The sequence below is a fragment of the Lissotriton vulgaris genome, chromosome 4_1 (assembly GCF_964263255.1).
Source record: "Lissotriton vulgaris chromosome 4_1, aLisVul1.2, whole genome shotgun sequence".
Lineage (NCBI taxonomy): Eukaryota > Metazoa > Chordata > Amphibia > Caudata > Salamandridae > Lissotriton > Lissotriton vulgaris.
The window spans coordinates 481,546,049-481,571,532 of NC_141691.1; the positions used below are offsets into that span (position 1 = coordinate 481,546,049).

The 25,484-nt window shown below is 44.0% G+C and overlaps 1 protein-coding gene across 1 annotated transcript in view; it reads left to right on the forward strand.

Moving 5' to 3' along the window:
- Window positions 1-25,484, forward strand: part of DRP2 (dystrophin related protein 2) — a 1,191,281-nt gene that overhangs the window by 1,083,716 nt on the left and 82,081 nt on the right. The window contains exons 14-15 of the mRNA XM_086964637.1: window positions 1,827-1,984; window positions 25,007-25,173. Coding sequence (XP_086820763.1) covers window positions 1,827-1,984; window positions 25,007-25,173 — 325 coding nt within the window. The remainder of the gene's footprint in view (window positions 1-1,826; window positions 1,985-25,006; window positions 25,174-25,484) is intronic.

The window sequence follows — 25,484 nt, forward strand, 5'->3', positions numbered from 1 at the left end:
GCGCGGTATCTACAAGATATGGTTCATTCCTGTCCTTCTCCCCTGCAACGGCGGACAAACAGCAGATGTGCTCCAACGCAGACAGCCTAGCGCCATGGTGAAAGGGTGCCTGCTTTGCAGGTATGATTGTTTATGTGCAGGAAGGAGTACCGTCCTATACATAAACAATCACTAAAGTCGATTTGCTCCTTCTATGTCTTCTGCAGAATGCAGCACATATAGAAAGAGTAAAAACAAGGAGAAATAAATGTTTTTCTCATTGAAGCACGACTCCTACGCATCCCCTGGGAAGGATTACAAAAATATGTAAATCTGGGAATGTGTCATGTTCCATGGATGTTGCCTGGGAACACCCACAGCAACACCCATGGAATGCCCCTTTTAACGCAGAGTAATACGAAAAAGGGATCCATATTAACAAGGACATGAAAAGTCATGCAGGGTGACATTACATGGCCTTCCGGTGCATCTAAAAGAGTGATGCACCGGCGGCACATTGGGCTTGTAAATGAGGCCCAAAATGTATCTGCATTGCCGAAAATGCAAGCACAGAGATTTGTTTTAATTGTTGGTTTGTTGTTGGTGATAAATTGTATTTTGAAAATGTTCTTCAGCTAGTGAGCTGCTTAGTTTATACTAGTTACAAAGACTGTTGTTGGGAACACAGCTCAGACACAGAAAGGAGCAAACATTGCTCTCTGTGTTCGACCTGAACTAGCTGAAACAAACTCAGAGAAATATTGGGTTAAATGAGTTCACTTTATGCACTGCAGACGCATTGGATAAGTGCATGGCTCTTCACTTTCCCAGTAAACCCATGATGCTATGCCTCTTGTTTTGAAAAGTACATACATTGGTCTGCAGCAGCCTATTCAGTCACTGAGCTCTCCCAGTATGTTAAGATCCATGGTTTTAGGCACTTTATACGCATGGCATAATCTTCGCCTTCTCTGCTTTTTCACTATTTCTTTATCTATCTATTCAAATATTTAAATATTTATTCACAACATGTCTATTTATATCCTCCATATTTATATGCTTTTATTCACCAACAAATGTCAGGTATTTATCGTTACTTTTTATTTTTATAGAATTTCTCATTTATTTATTCACAATCCATTACTGCCTCCTTATTATTCTCTTGATGTATTTTCATTGTAAAATTCAATAAAAAATCTCAACACCATACAAATGGCATACAACATTCACATACACTAGGGCTTGATAAAGGTAAGAAGTTGCTGATCTACTATGTTTTGACCATTAACGTGTACGATATTAACAAGATGCTAATGCTTTGTTGTCATTCTTTGTCATCACCTGTTTGGTTCTCTCTTTCTTCCTCTATATCACTCTTTCGCTTTCTTTTGCCTCATTCTTTCTTTCTCGTTCTCCTTCTCTCATTTACTCATTCCTTGATGCTTTTCCCTCTTTCTATGTCTATCATTCACCCTTTCTTTTCCTTTCTATCCCCTTCCTTTCACATCCCCTCTCCTCTTTCTCACACTTACTTGCTGTGCCTCTGCGTTCTGTCTTTCTTGTGCTCCCTTGCTTTGCCCCCTCCCCAAATTTCTTGCTGTTTCTCTTTCTTGTTCCCTCTTACTACCCGTCTTCTCCACCTTTTTCTATTGCTGTCTTCCCATCTCTTTAACCGACGACTTTTCTTCTCTCCTTCGCTCTCCCACCTCTTTGTTTTTCTTTCTTTTTATCTTGACCTCTGTACCTTTCTTCTATTTTCTCCCTGTCTGTTTCTGCTTCTCATTTCCTTTCTTTATCCTGGCTCCGCATCTGTCTCCTATGCCCATCTGTTTTGATTGACATGGCAGATCTCTTCAGCCAGGGGGCCAATCCCAGTGGCTTGTGTGACCAGCGACACCTCAGCGCCCTGCTACACGAAGGCATCCAGATTCCGCGCCAGCTGGGGGAGGTGGCAGCCTTCGGAGGAAGTAACGTGGAGCCCAGTGTTCGAAGCTGTTTTCGTTTTGTAAGTTCTTTATTGCCTATCATTGTAAGAATGAAACATTGCTGCGGCTCAACGCTCTCCATATTGATACGCGATATTTATTTATTTATTTTATTTATTTATTTTTTAAACTTGTAAGGCGCGACAGCTACCCAAAAAGGGTTTCCCGGCGCCAAAACACAGCATAAAGGTAGCAGGGGATTTCAGGTTGCTCAGGTTATTATTGTTCGAACAGCCAAGTCTTGATGTTCTTTCTGAACCTGGCATGGTTTTCCTCTTTGCGAATGTAAAGATGGAGTGAGTTTCAAAGGGGTGGTCCCAAGTGGGCGAAGGATCTGCCTCCCATTCTTGCAAGTTTGAACCTTGGAACGCAGAAGTTGGCAGCTGATTGTGACCGAAGGTTGCGCTTGGGAGTGTAGGGATGGGCGAGAGCTAAAAGATATTTGGGTGCAATACCTGCTTTGATTCTGAACATATAGTTCAGGGCTTTAAATCTAATTCTGTTTTCTACCCTGAGCCAATGAAGCTCGCGACGGTAGCTCGAGACTCCGGAGGTTTTAGGGATTCTGCACAGTAGACTAACAGCAGAGTTTTGGACAAGCTGTAGCCGCCGAACTACAGCTTTGTTGGAGCCAAGGTACAGAATGTTTCCGTAGTCAAGCCGCGATGGTATGAGGGCATTGACTACGGTTTTTTGAGTGGAGGCGGGCAGCATCCAAAGGATTTTCCTCAGCCATTTGATGATAGTAAGGCATAGGCCGACAACTTTGCTGGCCTGTTGTTTCATGGAGAGGGAGCTATCCATGATGACTCCCAGATTACGTACTTGGGTAACTGGGGTGGGGAAATTTCCCATCTGGTTAGGCCAGTGCGAGGGGTTCCAAAGATCGCGTTGTTTCCCTAGAAGAAGGATCTCAGTTTTTTCTCCATTTAGCTTTAGTTGATTTCTTGTCATCCAGTTGAAGATGTTTTGAAGCCCTAATTTGAGGAGAGATGGGGATGAGGGACTAGATTCAGATAGGGAGAAGATGATCTGAGAATCATCGGCGTAGGTCATGAGAGTGAGTCCAGAACTGTCTGCTAGGTCAGCCAGGGGTCTGAGATATAGGTTGAAAAACAAGGAACTTAGAATGGATCCCTGCGGTACACCGTGTGGGGCTTTGAAAGTTTCGGAACATGCCGAGGAAGATGTGATTTGGAACGTCCGTTGAGTCAGGAAGGACTTGATCCATTCGAGTGCCCTCCCACGGATATTATTACTATTTAACACCTTAATGAGTGTTTCATGGGATATGGTGTCAAAGGCCGCGCTCAAGTCTAGAAGCACGAGTGCGACCGCTTGACCCTCGTCGAGGAGTTTCCGGATGTTTTCGGTGACTCCCAGAAGAGTTGTTTCTGTCGAGAAGCCAGCCCGGAAACCCGATTGAGAAGGATGAAGGAGAGAATTGTTTTCAGCAAAATTGGATAGGACTGAGTGGACGTGTCTCTCTAAAAATTTTGAAAAGACAGGGAGCAGGGATATAGGTCTATAGTTTGCTAATATTTCTGGATTTGCTGTGGGCTTTTTTAGCAGAGGGGTTATCATGGCGTGTTTCCAGAGAGCCGGAACTGTGGAAAGTTCTAAAGAAGAGTTTAGCGTGTTGACGATAACTTCCAGGGAGAGATCGTCCATTTGTTTGAGTACTTTAATGGGAATTGGGTCCCGAGGGGAGCCGGATTTAATGGTCTTAAAGATGGTCTTTAGTATGTTGACCGTGATGGGAGGCCAGAGTTCCAAGGTATTCTCAATGGAGGGGCATGGTCCTTGTCAGCCTGTGGGGGGGGCAACATTATTGTTGCTATTAATGTCCCTGATTATTTTGTCGATTTTGTCCGTAAAGAAACAGGCCAAATCTTGTCATTGTTGTATATTCAGTGGGGGAGCAGTGGTTGTGGTTTGTGCACCCGCAAGTTCCTTGACCTTATTAAACAGAGTTTTGGGTTTATTTGTTACTTCCATGATGGTATTTGAAACAAACAAGGCTCGCGCTTTCGTGCAGGCAGTGTGGTATAAATTCCTGGCGTTATGGTACTTCTCTTTTTTGTCAGGAGAGTAGTCCTTCCGCCACTGACGCTCAAGTGCCTTGCATTTCGATTTCTCAATTTTCAGAGAGTCGTTAAACCAAGGGGCTGGGTGACGGTGGCTATTTCCCTTGGTTTGAGGGGTAGGTAGGCAGTAGTCAGCGGCGTCACTAAGCCATTGTTGGGCAGCTTCTGCTAAACTGTCCATGTTGTGACCTTTTCTAGGGGGGTTTTCGCGCAGTGCTGTGTTTAGTTTTGCCATGTCAAGTAGTTTCCAGTTTTTCCTGGAAGTAGCTGGGAAAGCTGGCTGCGCAGAGGTGACGGAAGGTAGTTTTAGGCTAAATTTTATTAAGTGGTGGTCTGACCAGCAGATGGGGGTGGTATCATGCCATTTTAAATCATTGATATTGGTAATGATAGGGTCAAGCAAATGGCCCGCTTTGTGCGCGGGTCCAGAATTTAGTATGGTCAGATTTAGAGCCGTCAGATCGTCAAGCAAGTTTGAGCAAGTGGGGGTGGATGGGTCGTCAAGATGCAGGTTGAGGTCTCCAATTAATGAGAAGTTTTTTGAAGCTATGTAGAAAGGAGTGATGTGATTGGCTAGATTTGACGCCCATTGGGAAGAGTTTCCGGGGGGCCGGTATATCAACAGGCCAGACATCGTAAAATTGGGGTTCAGAGATATTTTAAAAAAGGCGGCTTCACAATCTGGGATGTCGACTGGGTCTAAACTACACTTCAACTCTCTGTTGAAAACGATAGCACTCTCGTGTAGCCACGTTTCAGTCAGGAAGAGGGCGCTGGGTTTGTCTTCCAATAATAGATTAAAAATGTCTATTTTATGTTTCGGTACCGAGCGGCAGTTAGTACTGTAGAACAGGAATTCTTGCGCCTTAACATTTCGGAACTGTTTGCGTTTCCTATGCCTCTTCCTAGAATCAGGGTGAGGTTGGCAAATGGTGAGTGTAAGGTTGCAGTTTGGACAGGAAGTAACTCCTGTCTGGTGAAGATCAAGTGTATTGCACCTAGCATTGGTGGTCCGGCGTAGAGCTTTAAGCTGACTAGGGGATCTTACCAGCCTTTTATGAGTAGGCGGAACATAGCCCTCTGCCCCATGCCCCGTCCTTGCCTGGACGGGCACAGACGGGCTAGTCTTTGGCGTGTCTTCAGCGCGTGAATGGCGCGAACGCTGCGCGTCACCGCTGCGGGTCACCGCTGCGCGTATTAGGGGGCATCAGGTTTATGTAGAGGACGGGCTAGCATTCAGCTCCGCCTCCACAACACTCGCCCAATCAGTGCCAGCACCGGGAGGGAACCCGGAAGAAGGTCCCGCCCTGCACCCTCCACAACAAACAAGCCTAGCGCTTGCGATGGACCGGGGTTGCAGGGGCGACAGAGTGCAGTGATAAAATTCACAAGAGCGGAAGGTGAGTGAAAATAAAGTGTGACAAGGGAACAGATTGCTTCAGTGAAATTTTTAAAATCAACCCCACAGGAAGCGTTAGATTAAAAACAAGTTAACTCTCCAGAGTTACTGTCATCCGTGCAATTCACAATCAATCACAACAGGATTAGTTATTTAAAAAGGTTCAGAAGTACGTTTCACTCAATCGCGCTGCAGTCAGTCATGCGCGTGTCATCAGGCGATGACTCCACGATTGCAGCCATTTTCTTGTGCTTTTTATACCATCAATAACGTTTCAACAACATTAAAGTGACAGTGCACCGTTTTCAAAATAAAGTGACGTACAATCCCAGTTCCCGGATAAAGTGACCTTTACCTTGTGTAAAAGAGCACTGTTGTTAAAGTGCTATACTCACATTGATTGAATAACATATAAAACCGGCGGAAAATAATTTCAAATACATTAAAATTTCAAATGCATCTATAATGTCCTATAATTCATTATTAATTTTCAGAATCAAGGGCCAGTGCCCAACGCCGTCGTATGCTCCAAACCCCCAGTCTCAGGCTAAGCACATTAAGTGCCTATTAAGGTGATATGTGCAATCTCAATTTCTGAGATAAAGTGACCTGTGCCTTTTACAAAGACCATGTTATTAAAGTGCTATACTAACATGTAATGCAAAACAAATGAAAACTGCCCAAAACATTATTTACAAATACATAAAAAATTCAAAGGTATCAATGTCTCTATACTTCATCATTGTTTTGATACAGGGCCAATGCCCATTGCCGTCATATGTCATAAGCTCTAAAACCCCAATCTCATGCCAGGCTCAGTGAGTACCATAGTTAAATACAACTTAATTTTAAACAGCAATTGTAATGCAGTTACCTCACTCTTGGCCTGGCCACACTCTAGGGCCAGTGCCCATTGTCCATTTTATGTTTCAACAAAGTGCGGTCACTTCAAAATTTAAAGTGCTGTGCAAAAGAATTTGAAACTGTGCAAATATGATATTGTACTACCCAATGGAGTGTGTTAAAATACATATATGTAATTACTTACTATTGAGCAAACCTCGAGCAGTTACCATAAATACATTGCCAATTCAATAGATCGCATGACGGCCATTAAACAATACTCTCCCTTTACAAATAGACATACAGATTTTCCTAGGTGTTAAGGTCAGTAGGGATCTTGCAGTTGAACCGTAAAATGTACCTTGACTCCAACTGCCTCAGGCACCTTTCTCTGTTTTCTCCTCTCAATCTTTGTGGTAGCTGATCTAACACAAAGTATACTAAGTCTTCTACCTTGTTTCTGTAAAATTGCTCAAAATGTCTGGCCACAGGATTTGACTGATCCCTGTTGTTTATAGCTCTGATGTGTTGTAAAATATGCTGGTGAACTGGTAAATTGGTACTACCTATATACATTTTGAGACAACAGCACCTAAGGGAATATACAACAAATTGGCTCTTGCAGTACAGCGGCTTCATGATCTTCCACTTTCTACCTGTGAAAGGTAAGGGCACCTCACGTGTTTTCTCCAAACTTACACGCCTCGCATTTGTGGCATCTTCTAAATCCATTGCTTTCACTAACCCAAGTTGCCTGTTGTGGGGTCTCTGGGCTATTTGTTACCAAAGCCTGTCACAGTGACTTAGCGTTACGAAAGTTGATAAGAGGCCCGTTGTCTAGCTTTCGTCTCAAAATGGGATCACCTCGTAACACATGCCAATGTTTCTGCATTATGGCTCTTATACATTGATGTTGCCTGTTGTAACCTATGATGACTTGGAATTTTGAACCAGCTATGTCATGGGACTCCTTTGTGTTAGATGTGTTGGCAAATACTAACTGCTCCCTGGACTTTGAATTCACTTTCTCTCTAGCTGTTCTGAGAATGGCCTTACTGTACCCTACGCGTCGGGAGGCAGCTTCCACTTTTTGCCTAAACAAACACTTTTCAGCATCCAGAAGTATCCTGCGTTGTTGTCTTCTTGGGAGGAGAAACCTCGTAAATAATTACAAAGGGTGACCGGCACCCGCGCAGGATCGCAGCCGAGATAGATGCCAGGAGCAACCAGACAACTGTGTGCGTAATATATATATATAAGTGCATTCCCACCTAGGGGCAACTCTTTCTTCCATATATATATATACATAAGTAACAGGGCCCTTGTCAGGAGGCCAATGCAGTTTGCACCACCCATTGCCCATGCCAGCACTGCCAATGTCAGTACCAACGCAGCTACTAACCATAACACTGCAACAAGTGCGCCAATTCAGACTGTTTTAGGCCCCCAGAGCCATACATATGGCTTGGGTGGCTAGTATTAATCACTTTTAATGAATTAATAAACAACTCCTGTTTCGTTCATCTCTAAATTAGACAAACCGCCATGGGTCAGACTGTCAAAAGTGCTGATGTTTACAATTAAGTGTCTGGTGCCAAGCACCGGAAACCACCAGCTCAAATTAACCACTGCTCCTTCTATTAATTGCAGGCTATATGTATCTTCTGGCTGGGTCACAGGACAACCAAAGCAGTGCAACCTGGTCAGGGTTTGTGCTGCTCTCGTTCTTCATAACCTGCAACACCTTACGTACGACCCGAAATGCAGGACTAGAAGCCTACAGGGATAGGCACCTTACAAAGTACTTACGTTGTGACTCCCGTTCATTAGATGGACAGGGGTTTCTATGCCAAAATATAAGGCACATTATGAAAGGAATTTGTATGGTGCTGCTGCCTTCCTACCCTTACCAACGCCAGAAGCTGTCCCTCACACAATGGAAGTTGTCCACTGTGGACAATTTTCTCTGAGCGAATGGCTACTGCTTGCCCTTGGCATACCTGATAGATGCTTATTATTGCTTCCCTCCTGGTTGAAGGTTTCTCTACTTCTTGGGAACCTTGAATATTAGCATGTTGACTGTGTTGTCTCCATACACCGAGTTCCCCTTTGATCTTCTCACTTTCTGTTGATCCATTGCACAGAACATTGGGCCTCATTTATGAGGCTGTGCGTCACTTTTATGCCGCCGGTGCGTCACTTTTTGTGACGCACCAGTGGCGTAAAAAATGTGCCTTGTTGCTCCATATTTGCAAAGTGACGCATCTAGGTAGATGCGTCACTTTGTAAACCCCTGCGCCACATTATACCTGCGCCAGGTATAATGTATTCAAGGGGGCGTATTGACGCAAGGAAGGGTCGTAGAAGTGACGCAGTGAAATCTATGAGATTTCTCTGTGTCACTTTTAGGACGTTGTTGCGTCAAAATCTTGCGCCTGCCTCACAGCAGGCGTAAGACTGACGCAGGCCCTTTCACATGGGCTTGCCCCATGAGTAAGGATGCATTGCTGGAGTTGCGTCCCTTTTGTGACACACTCCAGCAATGCGTCACTTTTGCACTTGCAGATACGTCAGAAATACTGACGTATCTGTAACTCCTTGCGACATGATGCGTCATACATTAAATATGACGCATCAGGAATGTCGCAAGAAGTGGGCACTGAGAGGTGACGCATCGCTGCTTTCACGCAGCGATGCGTAATTTCTCATAAATGAGGCCCTAGGTACTTACTGTCTTTTCATTTGATCTAATGTTTCATGGCTGCATTGATCATATCTTGTTAACACTCCCCTCCCCACTTAAAGAAAAACTGCCCATGTATGTGCTGGTCTCATAAGCGTGCATGTTTCATCTCCTTGCCACTGGAATGGTTGTAACAGTGCAACAACATCCTGTGCTTGTGATGGCGTTGAGCTTCGGCTCTCCTGGGTGTTGACTCGAGTCTGGAGACAGCTGACCCTTCTGGTGGCTTTGGGTACTTTGAAATATGCTCTTGTTTACTGTTTTTCTCTGTTCTAACCAACCTTATGTAGTGTTTCGGATGTTCACCAAATTGCTCCTGTTTAAGTCCTCATAATGCAAGCAGTGTGAGAGAGTACCCAGTGATCTCCCTTAACTATTCATTCTTTTTAAGCATTTGCCAGGTTGGCACGTGGGCCGTCGAGGTGGTCAATGTAGGTTTTTTCGTGACAGTTCTTCCAACCCCCTAATTTATCCCTGTCCCTTTTGCAGTCAAAAGCCTCCCCCTACTCAACCCTTTTTTGCAATAGATCTCAAACATTCTTTCCTCTAGTTGCACAAAGTGGTAGTTTTGTATTCTTCTTTCTTTACAGGCCTAATGCAACAGAACCATTTTAGACCTATTCAGGGTCTCAGGAGATCGATCTTTCGATAAAGAGTTTACATTGTTTTTTATAAAGGGAAATGCCTCACTGTGCATTAGTGAGTTACCGAAATGAACAATTCACAGATATATAATCATATAAAAGCTGAATAAAGAAAGCTTCCAAGACGTGTTGCAGGCAAGTCCCTTGAATGATTGATTGTCTAATAAGATCTCAATTACACCAAGAAACGTTACATTTTTTTCCATGAAGCTGTCAATTCACCTAAGAAAACAGAAGCTAAAGGTGATCATTTTGCAAGATGAAAAGTCTCATCCCATTTTACATCTTTCACCAGCTATAAAAAACTGATTATTCAAACTAAGCAGGATTTTTTTCTAACAGGATTTTCGAGGTCCGAAACCCATAGAGGGTATTATTAATATTATGCAGGATCTTTCATCAACAAGGTCAGTGTAACAGCGACTACCTTGCAATCTCGTTCTAATGTCTTAAATAAGTTTCTTAGAAACAAGATCTGTCTCATTAGAGAATCCATCATGATTCTTGCTGTTAAAAATGGGGTTTCTGGTTGGCTAAGGTATGCACCTAAGCCAGGCAGAACTCACCACTGTAGTCATGGCACAGGATTTACACGCTGAAGATATCACCTGCTCACCCCTTAGGTAGCTTGGCAGAGCAGTCAGGCTTATCTAAGAGACAATGTGTAAAGTGTTTGCTCAACATACTCACCCAGCAGTGACACACAAGGCACAACACAAAAGAAACACCACACAAGGTTATATAAAATAGCCTTTGTATTATGCATAAAAACACATTAGAACACAATCACACATATTACACTGTGGCAGCAGGCACTCCTCATGACTTCACAGGGATTACATAAATCATTTGGCCAATGGGGCTCTGCCATAACATTACAGATAGTGCACTCAAGTAAAATAATTATAGGGTGCACACTTCTCAAAACATCCTGCCAACATATACATATCACCATGTACGATTTAAGCAGAAAATACCGCAGTTCATAGGATAAAAGCAGAACTACAACTGGCAACCCTAGGGCACGGGAAACATCTGCGCTTCTATTAGCCGGGTTATGGTAATTCTGGTGAGCCACCACGATCATCAGGCCGGGTGCGTAGGGCCGAAAAGCACATGCGCATATATTCACCGTAATGTGGTAAAGCTTTCCATTTACTGTGACCCCCTTGTATTATCCACAGGAATTTGGAGATATGTACTTTTAACTGCGAGGAGTGCTGTAATGAAATGCTGAGACCACGCAGGTCGGAACACTGGTAATCACCCTGTAAGCACCGATGTAATTGTGAGACAGGGGCCAATGCGGGGAGACTTCACCTGGAACTTCTCCCGTTACCATGGCCTCCAGGCAGATGCCCGTGTCTGTGCGGTGCAGATGCCAGCCAAGCCAGCACTTCGGCTCTTCCGATCCCAGAAGGAATCCTCCTTTTCCCCTTGCGTCCCTCCTCTGTGCTGCCTCGTCGGTCTCTGCAACACGTCCGCTGTACTCTTGAGGCAGACTTTCCACGCCAGATCTGGTCTCGTGCAGCCAGAGTGCAGCGCGACTGGTCAGCCCCATGGGGTGACTTCTCACTGGTTCCGGATTGTGAAGCCAAGGCCCAACACCCGCGCTAGCATCAAGGCCTGAGGCAGTGTTACACATGCGCTGCAGGCAGGGGCATGTCCAGTTGTTACTGGTGGCTCCTGGCACCTACCAGTGCTGGGACTGGCAAACAGTGCTCTCCTCGCACTACGCAACCATAGGGTAGGGAAACACAGCACTCTCCGCTCCACGTGCGCTGTTTCAAATCACAGGACGAAAAGCACAGCGCTCACCACTCGCCACTCCAAATCAGCCGGGCATGCTACTCAGCCCTGGGAGATCACTGTGGATACCAACAACAGGGCACAGGCAGGCCAGCACAAAAGGTCCAGGTAACCACAGTGGCAGTCCTTATTTCGACCCAGGTCAGCACTCTGATTCATCAAGTCCCATGGCGGTTTCTCCAGGCGGTCTGTTGCAGTCCCACCCACTGTCTTCTTTTTCCAAGTAACAGCCAACTCAACCTTTCATGGGCTCACAGTACTAACAGTCTTTGTTCTGCCGCCTGGCACAGAGCTCTGAGCCCAGTCCAAACCAGTTCTGGGGGACACTTTGCAAGTGCACAACAACCTTCATTATAAGTGTGAGCCTTGGCCCCAGACACACTACAGGGGAGCAGAGCCATCATTGTGGAAGGCAGAAACAGCCCTGTTCAGGTGCAGGTGCTACTCCCACTACTCCAAATGTAGACTAGGCATATTCAGCCTAGGGCTGACTCATCCAGACTCTCTGAAACTACTGTACATCCCCTCTCCCCCTATCAGTCAGAACCAGCCAGTCAATGCAAAACAGGCAGGCACAAAGACACATAGCACACAGAAATCCCTACTTCTAAAAGTGTCATTTCTAAAATAGTAATATTAAATCCACTTTCACCAGTAAGCAGTATTGATCATCCCTATTCCAAACATACCATACTTGATCATTCTACCCCTCTCATGTCAGGAATTACCACTGAAGAACATATCAGGGAATTCTCAATGCATTCCTATGAGGGGGCAGCCTCACAGCAGTGAGAAACCAAATAGGCTGCTTGTTATTACCAGGACATGCCACACAGTTAAGGCAAATGTCTTACCTTTTACCCTCACTGCACCCTGCCCACAAGGCTAGCCAGGGCCTACCTTAGTGTTGACTGATATGTAGTAAAAGGGGAGTCATAGAAGTGGCAACCACTTTATGCACCACGTCACAGCGGCAGTAAACTGTGCGTGCAGGCCCTGCAGTGGCAGGGGCCTGTGATAGGTTTGAAAGGCTACTTTGGTGGGTGGCGCAAGCAGCACTGCAAGCCCATCATTAGAATTTAATTTAATGACCCTTGGTATATGGGATACCACTGTACAAGGGATTGATGGGTAAATTAAATATGCCAAACAGGTGTAGACCAATCTTACTGCATTTACCATAGAGTGCACTTGCATTTTAGCACTGAACAGCAGTGATAAAGTGCTCAGAGTCCTAAATCCACCAACAACAGGTCAGATAAAATACAGGAGGAAGGCAAAACGTTCTGGGATGACCTTGCAAAAAGGGCCAAGTCCAATACTTGCATTCCCAGAATTGTTCAGCTGTTAGCTCCTGTTTTCCCAGAGCCACTCACCTTGTTGCTCAAACGTATTCTGTAATATAGGGGAACTAGTCTCAGAACTCCTTCTTGACTAAGTTCCAAATTAAAACAGATACCAAACATATTTGATTTCTTCAGATGTTGCTCTGAGAAATGTATCTCTGCTCGTGTATGGCTTGTATTACTGCACCATCAGTGGCACATAGACATTATGGGAACATACTGAACCCACTGATAATGCTGTGGATCAGATTAAATGTCTGCTGGCTAGGTTCCCAGACACGTTTTCCTCTCCGCTGCATTACAACAATTGAGAAAATTACAGGAAGATGCATTCCATACCACAGACTTCCTGATAATTTTACAAATGGTTTCAGCAGGTAGATGCTGCCAGAGTGAGGATATGATAATGATGGAAAGTAGTAATGTTACAGCAAGTTATTTTTTTAAATCAATGAGCGTTCACTAAATGAGGCAGTAATGACTGCCAGTAATGCTCTTACCACTTAAGCCATTACTGCAGTATGTAGGAGTGGGGACATAACAGGGCCCTAGACAGATTGACAGCACCTCATTGAAAATGGTGCATAGTTGCTGACTTAAGCAACCAGATTCCATCATTATATTTCTCCTGGGCTGAATGAGGAATGTAATTTTCAATAGGAAACTCACCAAGAAAGTTTGAGCATTATTGATTTGGCTTCCAAAATGCATACACTGACCAAGCATCTCTTGATGTTACCCTGTATTTATTCTTTTTGTCAGACCTCGTGGAGTCTGGTAGCCAGTAGGACTCTTCAAATTGCACATCTGGTGCTCCTGTTGTGCCCTGAGGAAAGACCCCTAGTTGTTCTCCCCTAGGAGTTGGTGGAATGTTTCATTCCGCCTACGTAATTGGTGGAATTTGGCCAAAATCTGCCAATTGCCGATTGGCAGACTTTTTTCCCCACGAGGCTCTAGAAATGCAACGGAGATATGATGTCCCCTAGTGCCATTTTCTAATGTGTGCGGTCGCAAGCAATCGAGTTCAGAGGGCTGCTGCTGGAGTAGATTTTCTACTCGAGAAGCAGCAAAATGTTCTTGAATGGCCTTGCACTCTTGCATACCACATGGTGCAGTTCGCACTGATTTTTCACTTCGCTACTGCTACTAAATTGCAGCGCAAGAAGTGCAAAAGGCATATTTCTGCCAGTTGGCAGAACTCCACAGAATTTCCATAAGTTCCACCCACTTTAAGGAGTAGCCTCTGTTGTCCACTCTGCTCAAGGTCTGGCTTTTGTCACTTTATCCAGTTCTGTGTGTTCCCTTGTTGGCACTCTGAATCTACCTGTGTAAATTACATCCAGAAGCTTGAGATGAATGCGGGAAAGCTAGAGTTCATGTAATGGCCACGAATGTTACAAGCAGTCATCACTACCTTAGATCTTTGTGAACATTAGAACAAATGTTTTTGGTAAATACCGTGTAAACACCACTGGTGCACCTGTGATTAAGGTTACATATGGCTGAATTTGAAAAGCAATGTTATTGCGTGTGTGGACCTTGCAAGATTACAGATGTGTGCTGCTCACAGAGGATAGTCCCACATTTCACTTTTTCCTCTGTTGTTCTTTGTATTGGGAATCCTGGATGGAAACAAATATATTTTCCTGACCTATTAGCCCCCTGACACAAACGCACCTGGGCTTCTCCATGGGCATTGCATTCTGAGGAAAGGATTTTCTCAACCACCTCTGTGAAGAGTGGACATTTAAACAGTACGATTCCACTGAACACTTAATGAAAGTGGGCATCTGCCAAACGTATCGGTTTTCGGAATATAGTCTCGGTCTAAAGCTTGGAGGTTCTGCTGGTTTTGTGTGGGACTCCCCTGTCACTGCTACTGTCCTTGCTTGCGTGGGAGCTCCCAGGCAACAGAGGAGACCAGAAGCACCAAGTCAGCCCCTGGAAGGTCATTCTGTCCCTCACAAGAGGCTGGATGTAGGCTGATATACAAAAGACTTTGATGACTACAGATGTTTGTGAACAACTGTTGAAGCTCCTCCAGTCTCTCAGCAAAGATGAAGGCGGCCTACTGATGGATCAATCGCTACATGTGAAGTTGAGATAAGTAGTTTCGATTGACAGGTAGTCTACTCACTACACTGACGTTTGTTGTTTTATTTTTCACTGATCCTACTATATGTGGAGGCCCAGATTCTGGCTGGGTAGCAAGATAGGACAGAGTGACCATTTTGGTCAGTTGGAAGTCCTGCTTTACTTGTGTTTGCCTAGGTTTTTTTCATCATAAACTTAGAAGGTGGTGTTCCTCCCTGGTTGCCACATGCACGAATCCTGACAAGCTGCTTCCTTCCTTCACAGGAACAATTTGTATTGTGGTTGTATTGCCATTGTGTTTGCTTTGTTCTTTACTGTTCTAAAGGTTGCGGCCCTTAATAATGAAGTGTACAGAATAACTCATTTTTGGAAGGAAAATTGTGATCTACCATTTTGATACAGTATCCTTATATTGTCTTCAATCAACATTCTGGACACTGCATTGCTTAATTGCATTCTAGGTGTACTCCATGCTTTTTAACATTAGGCATTTGTGATCCTAATATATTTTGCGTAACCAGGTCCCTAATTTTGCTAATGTGTTGTTGCATCACTGTATTAATCAAGTATTATGAATTATCATAGTTTATATCCTTGTGTATGTAATTTCTTACTGTCAAACCTCAACTTTATACTAGAAATACATAATGCATGTATTATACAAAATGTTCATATTATCACACACCTATAGCTGAACCTTCACATCTATAATGCAATGATGATAGGTGTGTTGTACTGTACCCAGACAGCCTACACCACCATCTTTGAGCAAAGACTTGATTGCTCATCCACATCTACTCGGAGAGTGAAAGGGACTAGTGAGGTCAACTTTCCCCATCAAGGTTTGTACATGGACACTGGTTATTTGGAACTCTCAGACGTCTCTGTTTTGGAATGCCTAGTGACCCTGTGTGCCCTTGCATAATGGATAAATGCTCTTTCCTTACTGAAATCATTATTATTTTTTAAAGTTTTTACATGGCATAGTTGAACCACAGAGGTACAGGAGACCATCACAATCATAAACAGTTATTTTAGCATGGTATTCATAAATTGGCAGAGAGATGCACAAGAGAAGAGTCTTGTTGATAGGTAAGATAAGAGCAGGATGTCTCAAAAGCTTTGAGATTATTGTTATAGTTGTATCTGCATGCTACACTGTAGGAGGCGAAGTCTGGCCGTATGCATAACAGATGCTCTTTGGAGAAGTCCATCTGCCACCCCAAGCAATTGGCTGTGGCTGGACCTAGGGATGGTTTTACCAACTTTAGGAGAAGTGAAGGAGATTCCAAAGTGGGGGCACTCAGGTCATTGCAACAAAGGAGCAGATTGTATCACTGGGGCCGTAGAACCACTGGAGGCAGATCGCATCTTCCTCTGCACTCTATGGAGCTGTGATGCCCAGAGTGAACATTTGTGAGTAGCGCAACCTTAAAGGAAGACCTGTAAGAGTCAGCTGGGCGTGGGAATAAGCCCTGAGGTGTCCTTCCTTTTACTGTACTGCAGTCTCAGTCTCACATAGAGGTGCTGTGTAGGAGCACCCTTCTCCAATGTTGGCTGACATCTGTGTTGCTCTTGGACAACTGCACGTGGTGCAGTTGGTGAAGGAGTAACACTGGCACCCCAAACAACGTCCATTGGTGGATCTGAGGATCGCATGCCTTCAATGGGCTGACAGGAGACCTGGTGTATAATCTGAGATCCCTGTTTTTGAACTCCTTCCAAACTACAAGCGCATCTGTTCTTCAATGAATTTGTCCTGGGATGGGCTCCCTGTTCTTGAACTGTGATCCTTAGACCATGGATCCTGTGTGAATACACATTCATTGGGTGCTGGACTCATACTCATGTAGGGAAATGTGTGTTCAGTGCTGACATTCTAAGGCCTTTCTACTGGCTGTAAAATCAAGCACTCAATTTACTGCACCTTTTTTGGATGGAAGTGCATTGAAGTGACTCAAGGCGTCACCCTCATGCTGACTGGCTCTTCTGGATTCCATCCATGATTTCTTCTAATCTGGCTCGGCAGCTAATATTCTCTGACACCCTTGCTGGGGGGTAAACAGACAATTCTGTCTGGGAGCACAAACATGCAGAAACCACATTGATACAATTTTTAAGGAGTTCAGTTCTTTCCTACAATAAGGCAAGCATTGAGCTTCTTAGAGGCCAACGTCACTTTGGTTCTGAACAAAGTGCAGCTTTCCGCCAGGATCTTGCCTCTTTGCACAGCTGCTTGGATTCAGTTGAGTAGGAGAACTGAGACATCAAGGCAATATTCCATACTAGCCCTGACCAGGGCCAGGTATTGGGCTGATTTATAAGGCCAATCATTTGTCAACAATATATAGCTTTACACTGTCCAGAACAAATTAAGTAGTAAGACTTGATCGATTCCCTTCAGAAGTGCATTCCTTGTCTGCTGACCTTGGAACTAGTTGAGTCCCTCGAATGGCTTGGTTGTGTCCGATCTTGCAACCACCACCCGCCAACAAACCTTGGCTTATGTGCTTGACATTTCACCAACATGCATACTCTGAGATGATGGCTAAAAAAGAGCAAGAATGCCCTGACACATTTTGAAGATCACATAATCCACTTATTCCTCCTTTGATACAAACATTAAATGGAGAAGCCCTTGGAGCCTTCATCCGATCCAGAGGGTCTAAATCACGTCAGAGACATTGACTTGAAACAGAGACAAATTGCCTCCCCAGAAGTCCTCAACAACCTCTGAAGATTGCCAAGAAGCACTTCCACTGAAGCCTCTATGATGTTCTTTATGTTGTTGATTGGTAGTCGTATGTTCTGCCTTGTTGCTGACTGGCACTTCATGCCTTTTGTGATTAGTCTGTACTACCTTGTCTTGTTGACTTGTTCTCCTTTTGCATATAAAAAGCTTAGGGAATATTGTGTACACCTGGAGAACAACCGGATTCTTAGATTTCCAGGCAGTACATCAGAGGATTTTTTAGAATTCTAAAAAATGTGCAAATCTACACAAACCTTCCTGTTTTTAGGTTTCGACTTTTGGCGAGGGGCGAAGCCCCTCCCAGTCGAAATCTTTTGTTTTTAGTAGTGAGGTTAGGACAGCCTCTGTTTCCAATTGGCTAGCTCCATAAATGGAGGCTAGCCATTGGGAGGCAGAGGCTGTCAATCGCGCTTTCTCACGAAAACGCGATTCGGGGGCGTTTCTGGTGCTTTTTTTAAGCCCCGCCCCTTAGTCCCGGGCCGCGTTGCGATTGGCTGCCGGCCCGGGACACCCCCGTGACGTCATTCCCGGGCCGCGCTGTGATTGGCTGCCGGCCCGGGACACCCCCGTGACGTCAGCCAATCACAGCGCGGCCCGGGCCGGGACCTGACTTGTTTTTTCTGCGAGTATGAATTACTTTTTGATTTATCCCAGACTTAATTATTGAAGAAACATGACCTGACGTACATGCTTGGGAGAAGAGATGCGCCCTAATGTTGAAGTTATTGACTGTGGAGCAGCCTGTGTTCTACTGCTAGCTCTGACCGACTTTATTGTTCGACCACGCACACACCACTTTATCTCCCAGTGCCCCAGTCCCATCTCCTGTCAAAACCAAGCGTGCCTAGATGAAGGATAATCCCTGTATTAGGAGCTAAATGGTCAATGCAGGCCCTGAGCAACAGACACCCGGTGTCACAGCTGTTGTTGTCATATTTGTTCTGTGATCAAATCCGGCGCTTCGTCAGCAAGTTCGCTCCGCATTAGACACGCGGCACGCCCCACCTCACACTAAGCCTGTCTGAGCAGTGTACCGTTCATTAAATCTTCTTTTATTCCTATACATACAAAGGGCCGGCCCACCTACGCACATCTGCCCGCACGGGAATCCAATCTCCAGCCGTTGTACAACGTCGTTCGTCTGGAGATTCGATTCTAGAACTGGAACCCGACACGTCATCACGTGACCACGAGACAAACACTTGTGCATAGTGCTACGTGTGCACGCGCTACGTGTGCGTCGCGCTCGCGCTACTTTTGCTTCAGCTGCAAACAAGCAGGCGTCTCATGCTGACAAACAGACCATTTATGCCTCGTTCCTCCTCGTCTGGTGCCCCATGAAAGGTGGAAATTGCATTTTTTTTATGTGTTCCGTTTTCACGTTCCTATGGATTTCGTACTTGTTTGCGCTGTTGTTACTGAAGAAACCCCTGCACTTTGGCATGTCCTTTGTTCAAAGTGAGTATCGAGTAATTTTAGATTCCTAATGTAATACTTTCTCTAGTCCTTCTACGTTTCTGGCGGATTTTAATGGTACTTTTATAATTTTCTGTTAAACACAGTTTGTTTTTGTCATAGAAATACTTAACGACATTTCGATAGAGAGGGTTGTGCAGGCTAAGGCCGAAACCGGATGCAGTGTCCTATCACTGTCTGGTATGGTGGTCGAGGAGTGATGGCACCTTCTGAGAACAGGTTCCTGGAGTGATGTCAGAGTCCTATGTCTGCTCTGAGCCTGATATATGATTTTTGGTGTGATGTTAAAGTCTAACTACAGGTTCATGGACTGATGTCAAAGTCCTATATCTGCTCTGAGTCTGCTATATGATTTTTGGTGTGATGTTGCAGTCTAACTACAGGTTCATGGACTGATGTCAAAGTCCTATATCTGCTCTGAGTCTGATATATGGTATTTGGTGTGATGTTGCAGTCTTAACTACAGGTTCATGGAGTCATGTCAAAGTCCTATGTCTGCTCTGAGCCTGATATATGATTTTTGGTGTGATGTTAAAGTCTAACTACAGGTTCATGGACTGATGTCAAAGTCCTATATCTGCTCTGAGTCTGATATATGATTTTTGGTGTGATGTTGCAGTCTAACTACAGGTTCATGGAGTGATGTCAAAGTCCTTTGTCTTGCCTGAGCCTGATATATGGTATTTGGTGTGATGTTGCAGTCTTAACTACAGGTTCATGGAGTGATGTCAAAGTCCTATGTCTGCTCTGAGCCTCATATATGATTTTTGGTGTGATGTTGCAGTCTTAACTACAGGTTCATGAAGTGATGTCAAAGTCCTATGTCTGCTCTGAGCCTGATATATGGTTTTTGGTGTGATGTTGCAGTCTTAACTACAGGTTCATGAAGTGATGTCAAAGTCCTATGTCTGCTCTGAGCCTGATATATGGTTTTTGGTGTGATGTTACAGTCTCACTACAGGTTCATGGAGTGATGTCAAAGTCCTATGTCTGCTCTGAGCCTGATATATGGTTTTTGGTGTGATGTTACAGTCTCACTACAGGTTCATGGAGTGATGTCAAAGTCCTATGTCTGCTCTGAGCCTGATATATGATTTTTGGTGTGATGTTGCAGTCTAACTACAGGTTCATGGATTGATGTCAAAGTCCTTTGTCTTGCCTGAGCCTGATATATGATTTTTGGTGCGATGTTACAGTCTCACTACAGGTTCATGGAGTGATGTCAAAGTCCTATGTCTGCTCTGAGCCTGATAAATGTTTTTTGGTGTGATGTTGCAGTCTAACTACAGGTTCATGGAGTGATGTCAAAGTCCTATGTCTGCTCCGAGTCTGATATATGGTTTTTGGTGTGATGTTACAGTCTAACTACGGGTTCCTGTGGTGATGCCAGAGACTGATATCCGGCTTGTGTCTGATATCTGGCTTCTAGAGTGATGTCAGAGTCTTATATCTGGTTTATTTAGTTACTTTGCTGTCTAACTGCAGGTTCTGGGGATAATGTCATAGTTTGATATCTGGTTTCTAGAGTAAAATTACAGTTTAACTACAGGTTCTCTGAGTGATGTCAAAGTATGATATGTGATTTCTGAAGTGATGTTCCAGTGTAACTACAGACTCCTGGAATCTGGTTTCAGTTTAGTGTCTGGTATCTGGAGTGATGTTACAGCCTAACTTCAGATTCCTGGAATGATGTCAGAGTCTGATGTCTGGTTCCTGCGGTGAAGCCAGAGGCTGATATCTGGCTTGATTCTGATATCTATTTTTCTGGAGTGATGTCGGACTCTGATATCTGGTTTCTTTAGTTATGTTGCAGTCTAACTGCAGGTTCTGTGGTGATGTCAGAGTCTGATATATGGTTTCTGGAGTGATGGTCCAGTCCAACTACAGACTCCTGGAATATGGTTGGTTTAGTGTCTGGTTTCTGAAGTGATGCTACAGTCTTGCTACAGGTTCCTGGCGTGATGTCAAAGTCTGATATCTGCTTTCTGATATGATGTTAGTATCTGATATCTGCTTTATGGAGTAACCCCAGAGTCTGATATATGGCTTGAGTCTGATCTCTATTTTTCTAGAGTGATATCAAAGTCTGATATCTGGTTCATGAGGCCACTCCAGAGGCTGATATCTGGATTGAGTCTGAGATCTATTTTTCTGTAGTGATGTCAAAGTCTAATATACGGTTTCTTTAGTAATTTTACAGTCTAACTGCAGGTTCTGTGGATAATGTCATAGTTTGATATCTGCTTTCTGAAGTAACATCACAGCCTACTTACAAGTTATCTGAGTGATGTCAAACTATGACATGTGGTTTCTGGAGTGATGTTACAATCTAGCTTCCGGGTCCTGGACTGACATCAAAGTCTGATATCTGGTTTCTGGAGTGCTGTCAGAGACTGACATCTGGTTTCCATAGTGATGTTACAGTCTGACAACAGGCGTTATGAGGTGTTAGGGGCTTAGAATGAATTTGCTATATGACCTCAATTGTTTTTTTGCTTGACTATGTGTCACAGTCTTATGTCTCATTCCTGGAATCAACTACTTGACTTTGACCAAATGACGTCAAGGTCTGCGGCTGTCTTTCCGCTGTGATGCCTAGTAATGTCATATTATGATAACAGGTTTCTGCAGTGTAGACTAGAGTATTAAATAGCAAACACAAGGAGATGAATTGCAGAAACTTTTCAGACACTTGCCCCAAGTCACAGATCGTGGTTGAATCAATCATCGTTCTTTAGTTCACTTTGCCACCTCAGTTCAGACTCAGCTATAAGCAAATCAGTCTTGACCCCGTGCCTCATGGGAACAGTCCAGCCCAAATTGCCAATCCAGGTCTTCCCTGAACCGGACACAAGCATCCTGGGGCTGCTTTCGGGTAATACCCCTAATCTGCAAGGCTAGCTTGAATCCAGTGCCAAAGTGAGCAAGGGACCTACTTCGGGTATACCCTGCCAACAAGTGTGTGGAGTATTAAGATATCCAGGTTTATCGACCTGGAAGCCCCTTGGTTGGATGAATGCTGAGTAGTTTACTTTGTGCCCCTGTTTCGTTGGCAACATCGTTAAGAGGATGTTATTTCCACACATGCTTAACTAAATAAGCTAGTTCCCCATGTTGGCTGTTACTTAAGTGAGTAGTTTCCCTTAATCTCCAATAATCTGGATACGTTAAAACATCTGCAGTAATAATGCACACAATGTTGGTGAATGCGGGCCCTGCAGCCAGAGAGATTAAGCTATTGGCATTGTAAATGACAATGCCATTTATTGATCTGCTTTCAAAACCAACACATAAATACAAAATTTGTCATTTACAATGCCAATAGCGCAAACTTTTCCAAAGGCGAAACCGTTGCATTGTAAATGCTTGTTTTTTATAGATAGGGGCTTTAGCCTAATAGGCCATATTTCATTGATGGACAAGGTTACCAAACAGAAATTATTTTAAAAAGGCATAAAAAGGAAGAAAAATCAAGTGTTAAGCAAACGGGGAAAAAGATGGTCGAACAAAATTAGAAGCATACACACATGTAAAAGTAAATTATGATGATTGTTTAATACCTAAGGCATTATCAGCCTGACTCAAAATATCACTGCAATACTTTATGGGTAAACATTTGTTTCATGTCAAATTGGTAATTTATTTTCTTATTCTCAAAAGCGATTGGGGTTTAACACTTGGGTTTAACCTTAGTCTTTTCTGTTTTCATTATTGTTTTTGTTGTATTTGTATATATCTGCTTTAAGTCTTTACATTTATGTCTGACCCGTGCTATACGAGTGTGTCACATAGTGGTAAATATCATCAAATACATCATTTAGCTATCCAATTTAATACCCCTTAATACATACTTTCATGCATGGTGAGAATCGACCTGACCAGCCTGAACGTTGCCATTTCAGATTAAATCACAGGTATCAAATTCTTTCCTGAACCTAAATTGAGCTTATAATGTATATTTAAAATTGGTGATTCTCAGTCTAATGCTGACCTTCCTGAAGTTTGAGTTTAGGTTTAAAAAACAAGCATAATCTACAAGATGAAATATTTCTGTTGTAAAGAATTTGAGAGCTGTGGTTATGCAATATCCTTTTTTAATTTCAAATGTGTTTTATTAGTTTTTAAAGCAGAGTTAGGCATCACAGTACAATGGAAAGGTATCAGGCATATAAGGCGAGCGGGACAGACAGGCACGTCTTCCCTGCAAATTGAGTATAAGGCGGAGTACATATGCCAAAAGAGAGATATGATACCAAGGTGATAAACGATAGGCAGCATAAGGGTGCAGAACTGGAGAAATAAAAACCAGAACCCCCCCCCCCCCCCCTTCCCAATCCATCCCTCACCTCCACCCCAACCAGTGTGCCATTCAGAGGAAGCATTTCCAGAGGTAATCCAATAGTGGAAGTTGCGAGCATGCATGGGATCACGGACGGTCGCGTGGAGCTTCAGTGAGTTACAGAATGCGAAGATACCTGGGGCACGTAATTTCATTAAATTCTTTGGACAAGAGGGATAGCAGCGGGAGCCAGATCTTTGGAAATGTAGCGGTGGTATGTGTAAGTGTAGCCTGGATGCGTTCCATCCCCAAGGTGAACCAGAGCTTGTGGAGCCATCCCACGTGTGTGGGCTTGGTGGTAGAGCCCCAAAGTGATAAGACATGCTGTGTAGCTGCTTGCATGGCGAGACCCATTTGGCGACCCCGGATAGATTTCAAGGGAAAGGTGAGTGCATTGGGCAGGCCCAGGACAGTGTAGGCAGGGAATCTCGGGATTTCGGTGTCGAAGTTGGAGTCAATGTCATCCAGGACCGTCTTCCAGTAGCTCCGGATCTCACGACAGTCCCAGAGGAGGTGAGTTAATGTGCCTAGTTCCCCATATCCCCTCCAACACAATGCGCTGCGGGTCGGGTTCCCTTTATGAAGTTGGCCGGTGTGAGGTGCCAATACATTGCTAACTTCACCGCAGCTTCCCTGCCCGCGGTGTTACGTGTAGTGTGTGAGGCCCTAAAATAAATGTGGCTCCATTCTTTAGGTGTTAGGGTCCTACCGAGTTCAGCCTCCCATCGTTTCTGACCCGCTGATTTGCCTGAAATGGGTGGGGGTGCGAGCATTTTGTAGATGTCAGAGATAAGATGTTTATCCGTGTCTTTTGTCAGCAGCCACTTCTCAAAAGCTGTCATCAGTGCAATATCCTTTTTTAAGAATTATAACATGCATGGGAAGTTTTCAGATCTAAAAAAATCCATAGGTAGAATGTAGACAATGTACCTTCTGCAGGAATGTTGTCACATTGTATTAACAAACATGATTAAAACTACAGTTTATCAGATTGAGACCCAATAGAATTATGGAATATTCTCATCTGTACACAATCAAATTTGAAGCTTGTCATTTTGTTTTTAGCGACACTGCTATTGCAGGGGTTGCCCTGCATAAATTCTTCTTTTGTTTGTTCACAGATTTTATCAGTAGTTTTAGACTCCAGTTCCACAATAATGGTGGCCAGATCAGTTTTTTTCGGATAGATTCTAGAATCCAAAGTGAAAAGGGTTACTTGTTTTAATTATTACACATTTTGCTTTCGAGCATCTCAACCAAAAAGCAGCTGTACTACTTGTGCATGCCCACTGTTAATTATCCTTGGTGTTGCAAATATAGGTTTCCTTATAAAGTAAAGTAAATTAACACAGTTTTAAGGTACAGTTGTCCATCCTGAATTGTGGTGGGCGCATGGAACGTAGGATCTGTGTTTAAGCTCCTTTTGAAGCACAGCTACTCATGTCATGGCAGAGAGATGTGTTGTCCCTCACAGCTGACTTAGATTCTTTCTCCTTTGCTGCTCCTCCAGAGTGACGGAAAAGCCACGATTGAGGTCTCCCAGTTTCTGGAGTGGGTGAGCCTGGAGCCGCAGTCCATGGTCTGGCTGGCGGTCCTTCACAGAGTCACCATTGCTGAGCAGGTGAAGCACCAGACCAAGTGCTCAGTGTGCAAACAGTGTCCGCTCAAAGGCTTCAGGTACTGTGCCTCACTTCAGAAGATGCTGCATCTCTTCATCTCTATGTGTCTACTGTATGTCCCTCTTCAAACTATACAACTGAGTGAATGATCACTGCATGAATTGCGACTGAGCACCCTAATGTTGTGGCACTCACGAGGAGCTCCCCTATAGGTGATAATAGCTCTGTTTTGTCTTTTGTAAAGCCATGAGAGTCCTCAGTTCTGGCAGAGGGTTTTCAGACACATAATGAATGATTAAATGAACCAAGGAAGCATTTCTAGAGTGTTAGAGGACCCAGTCTCAAAGCGCATATATTTATGTCTTAAAC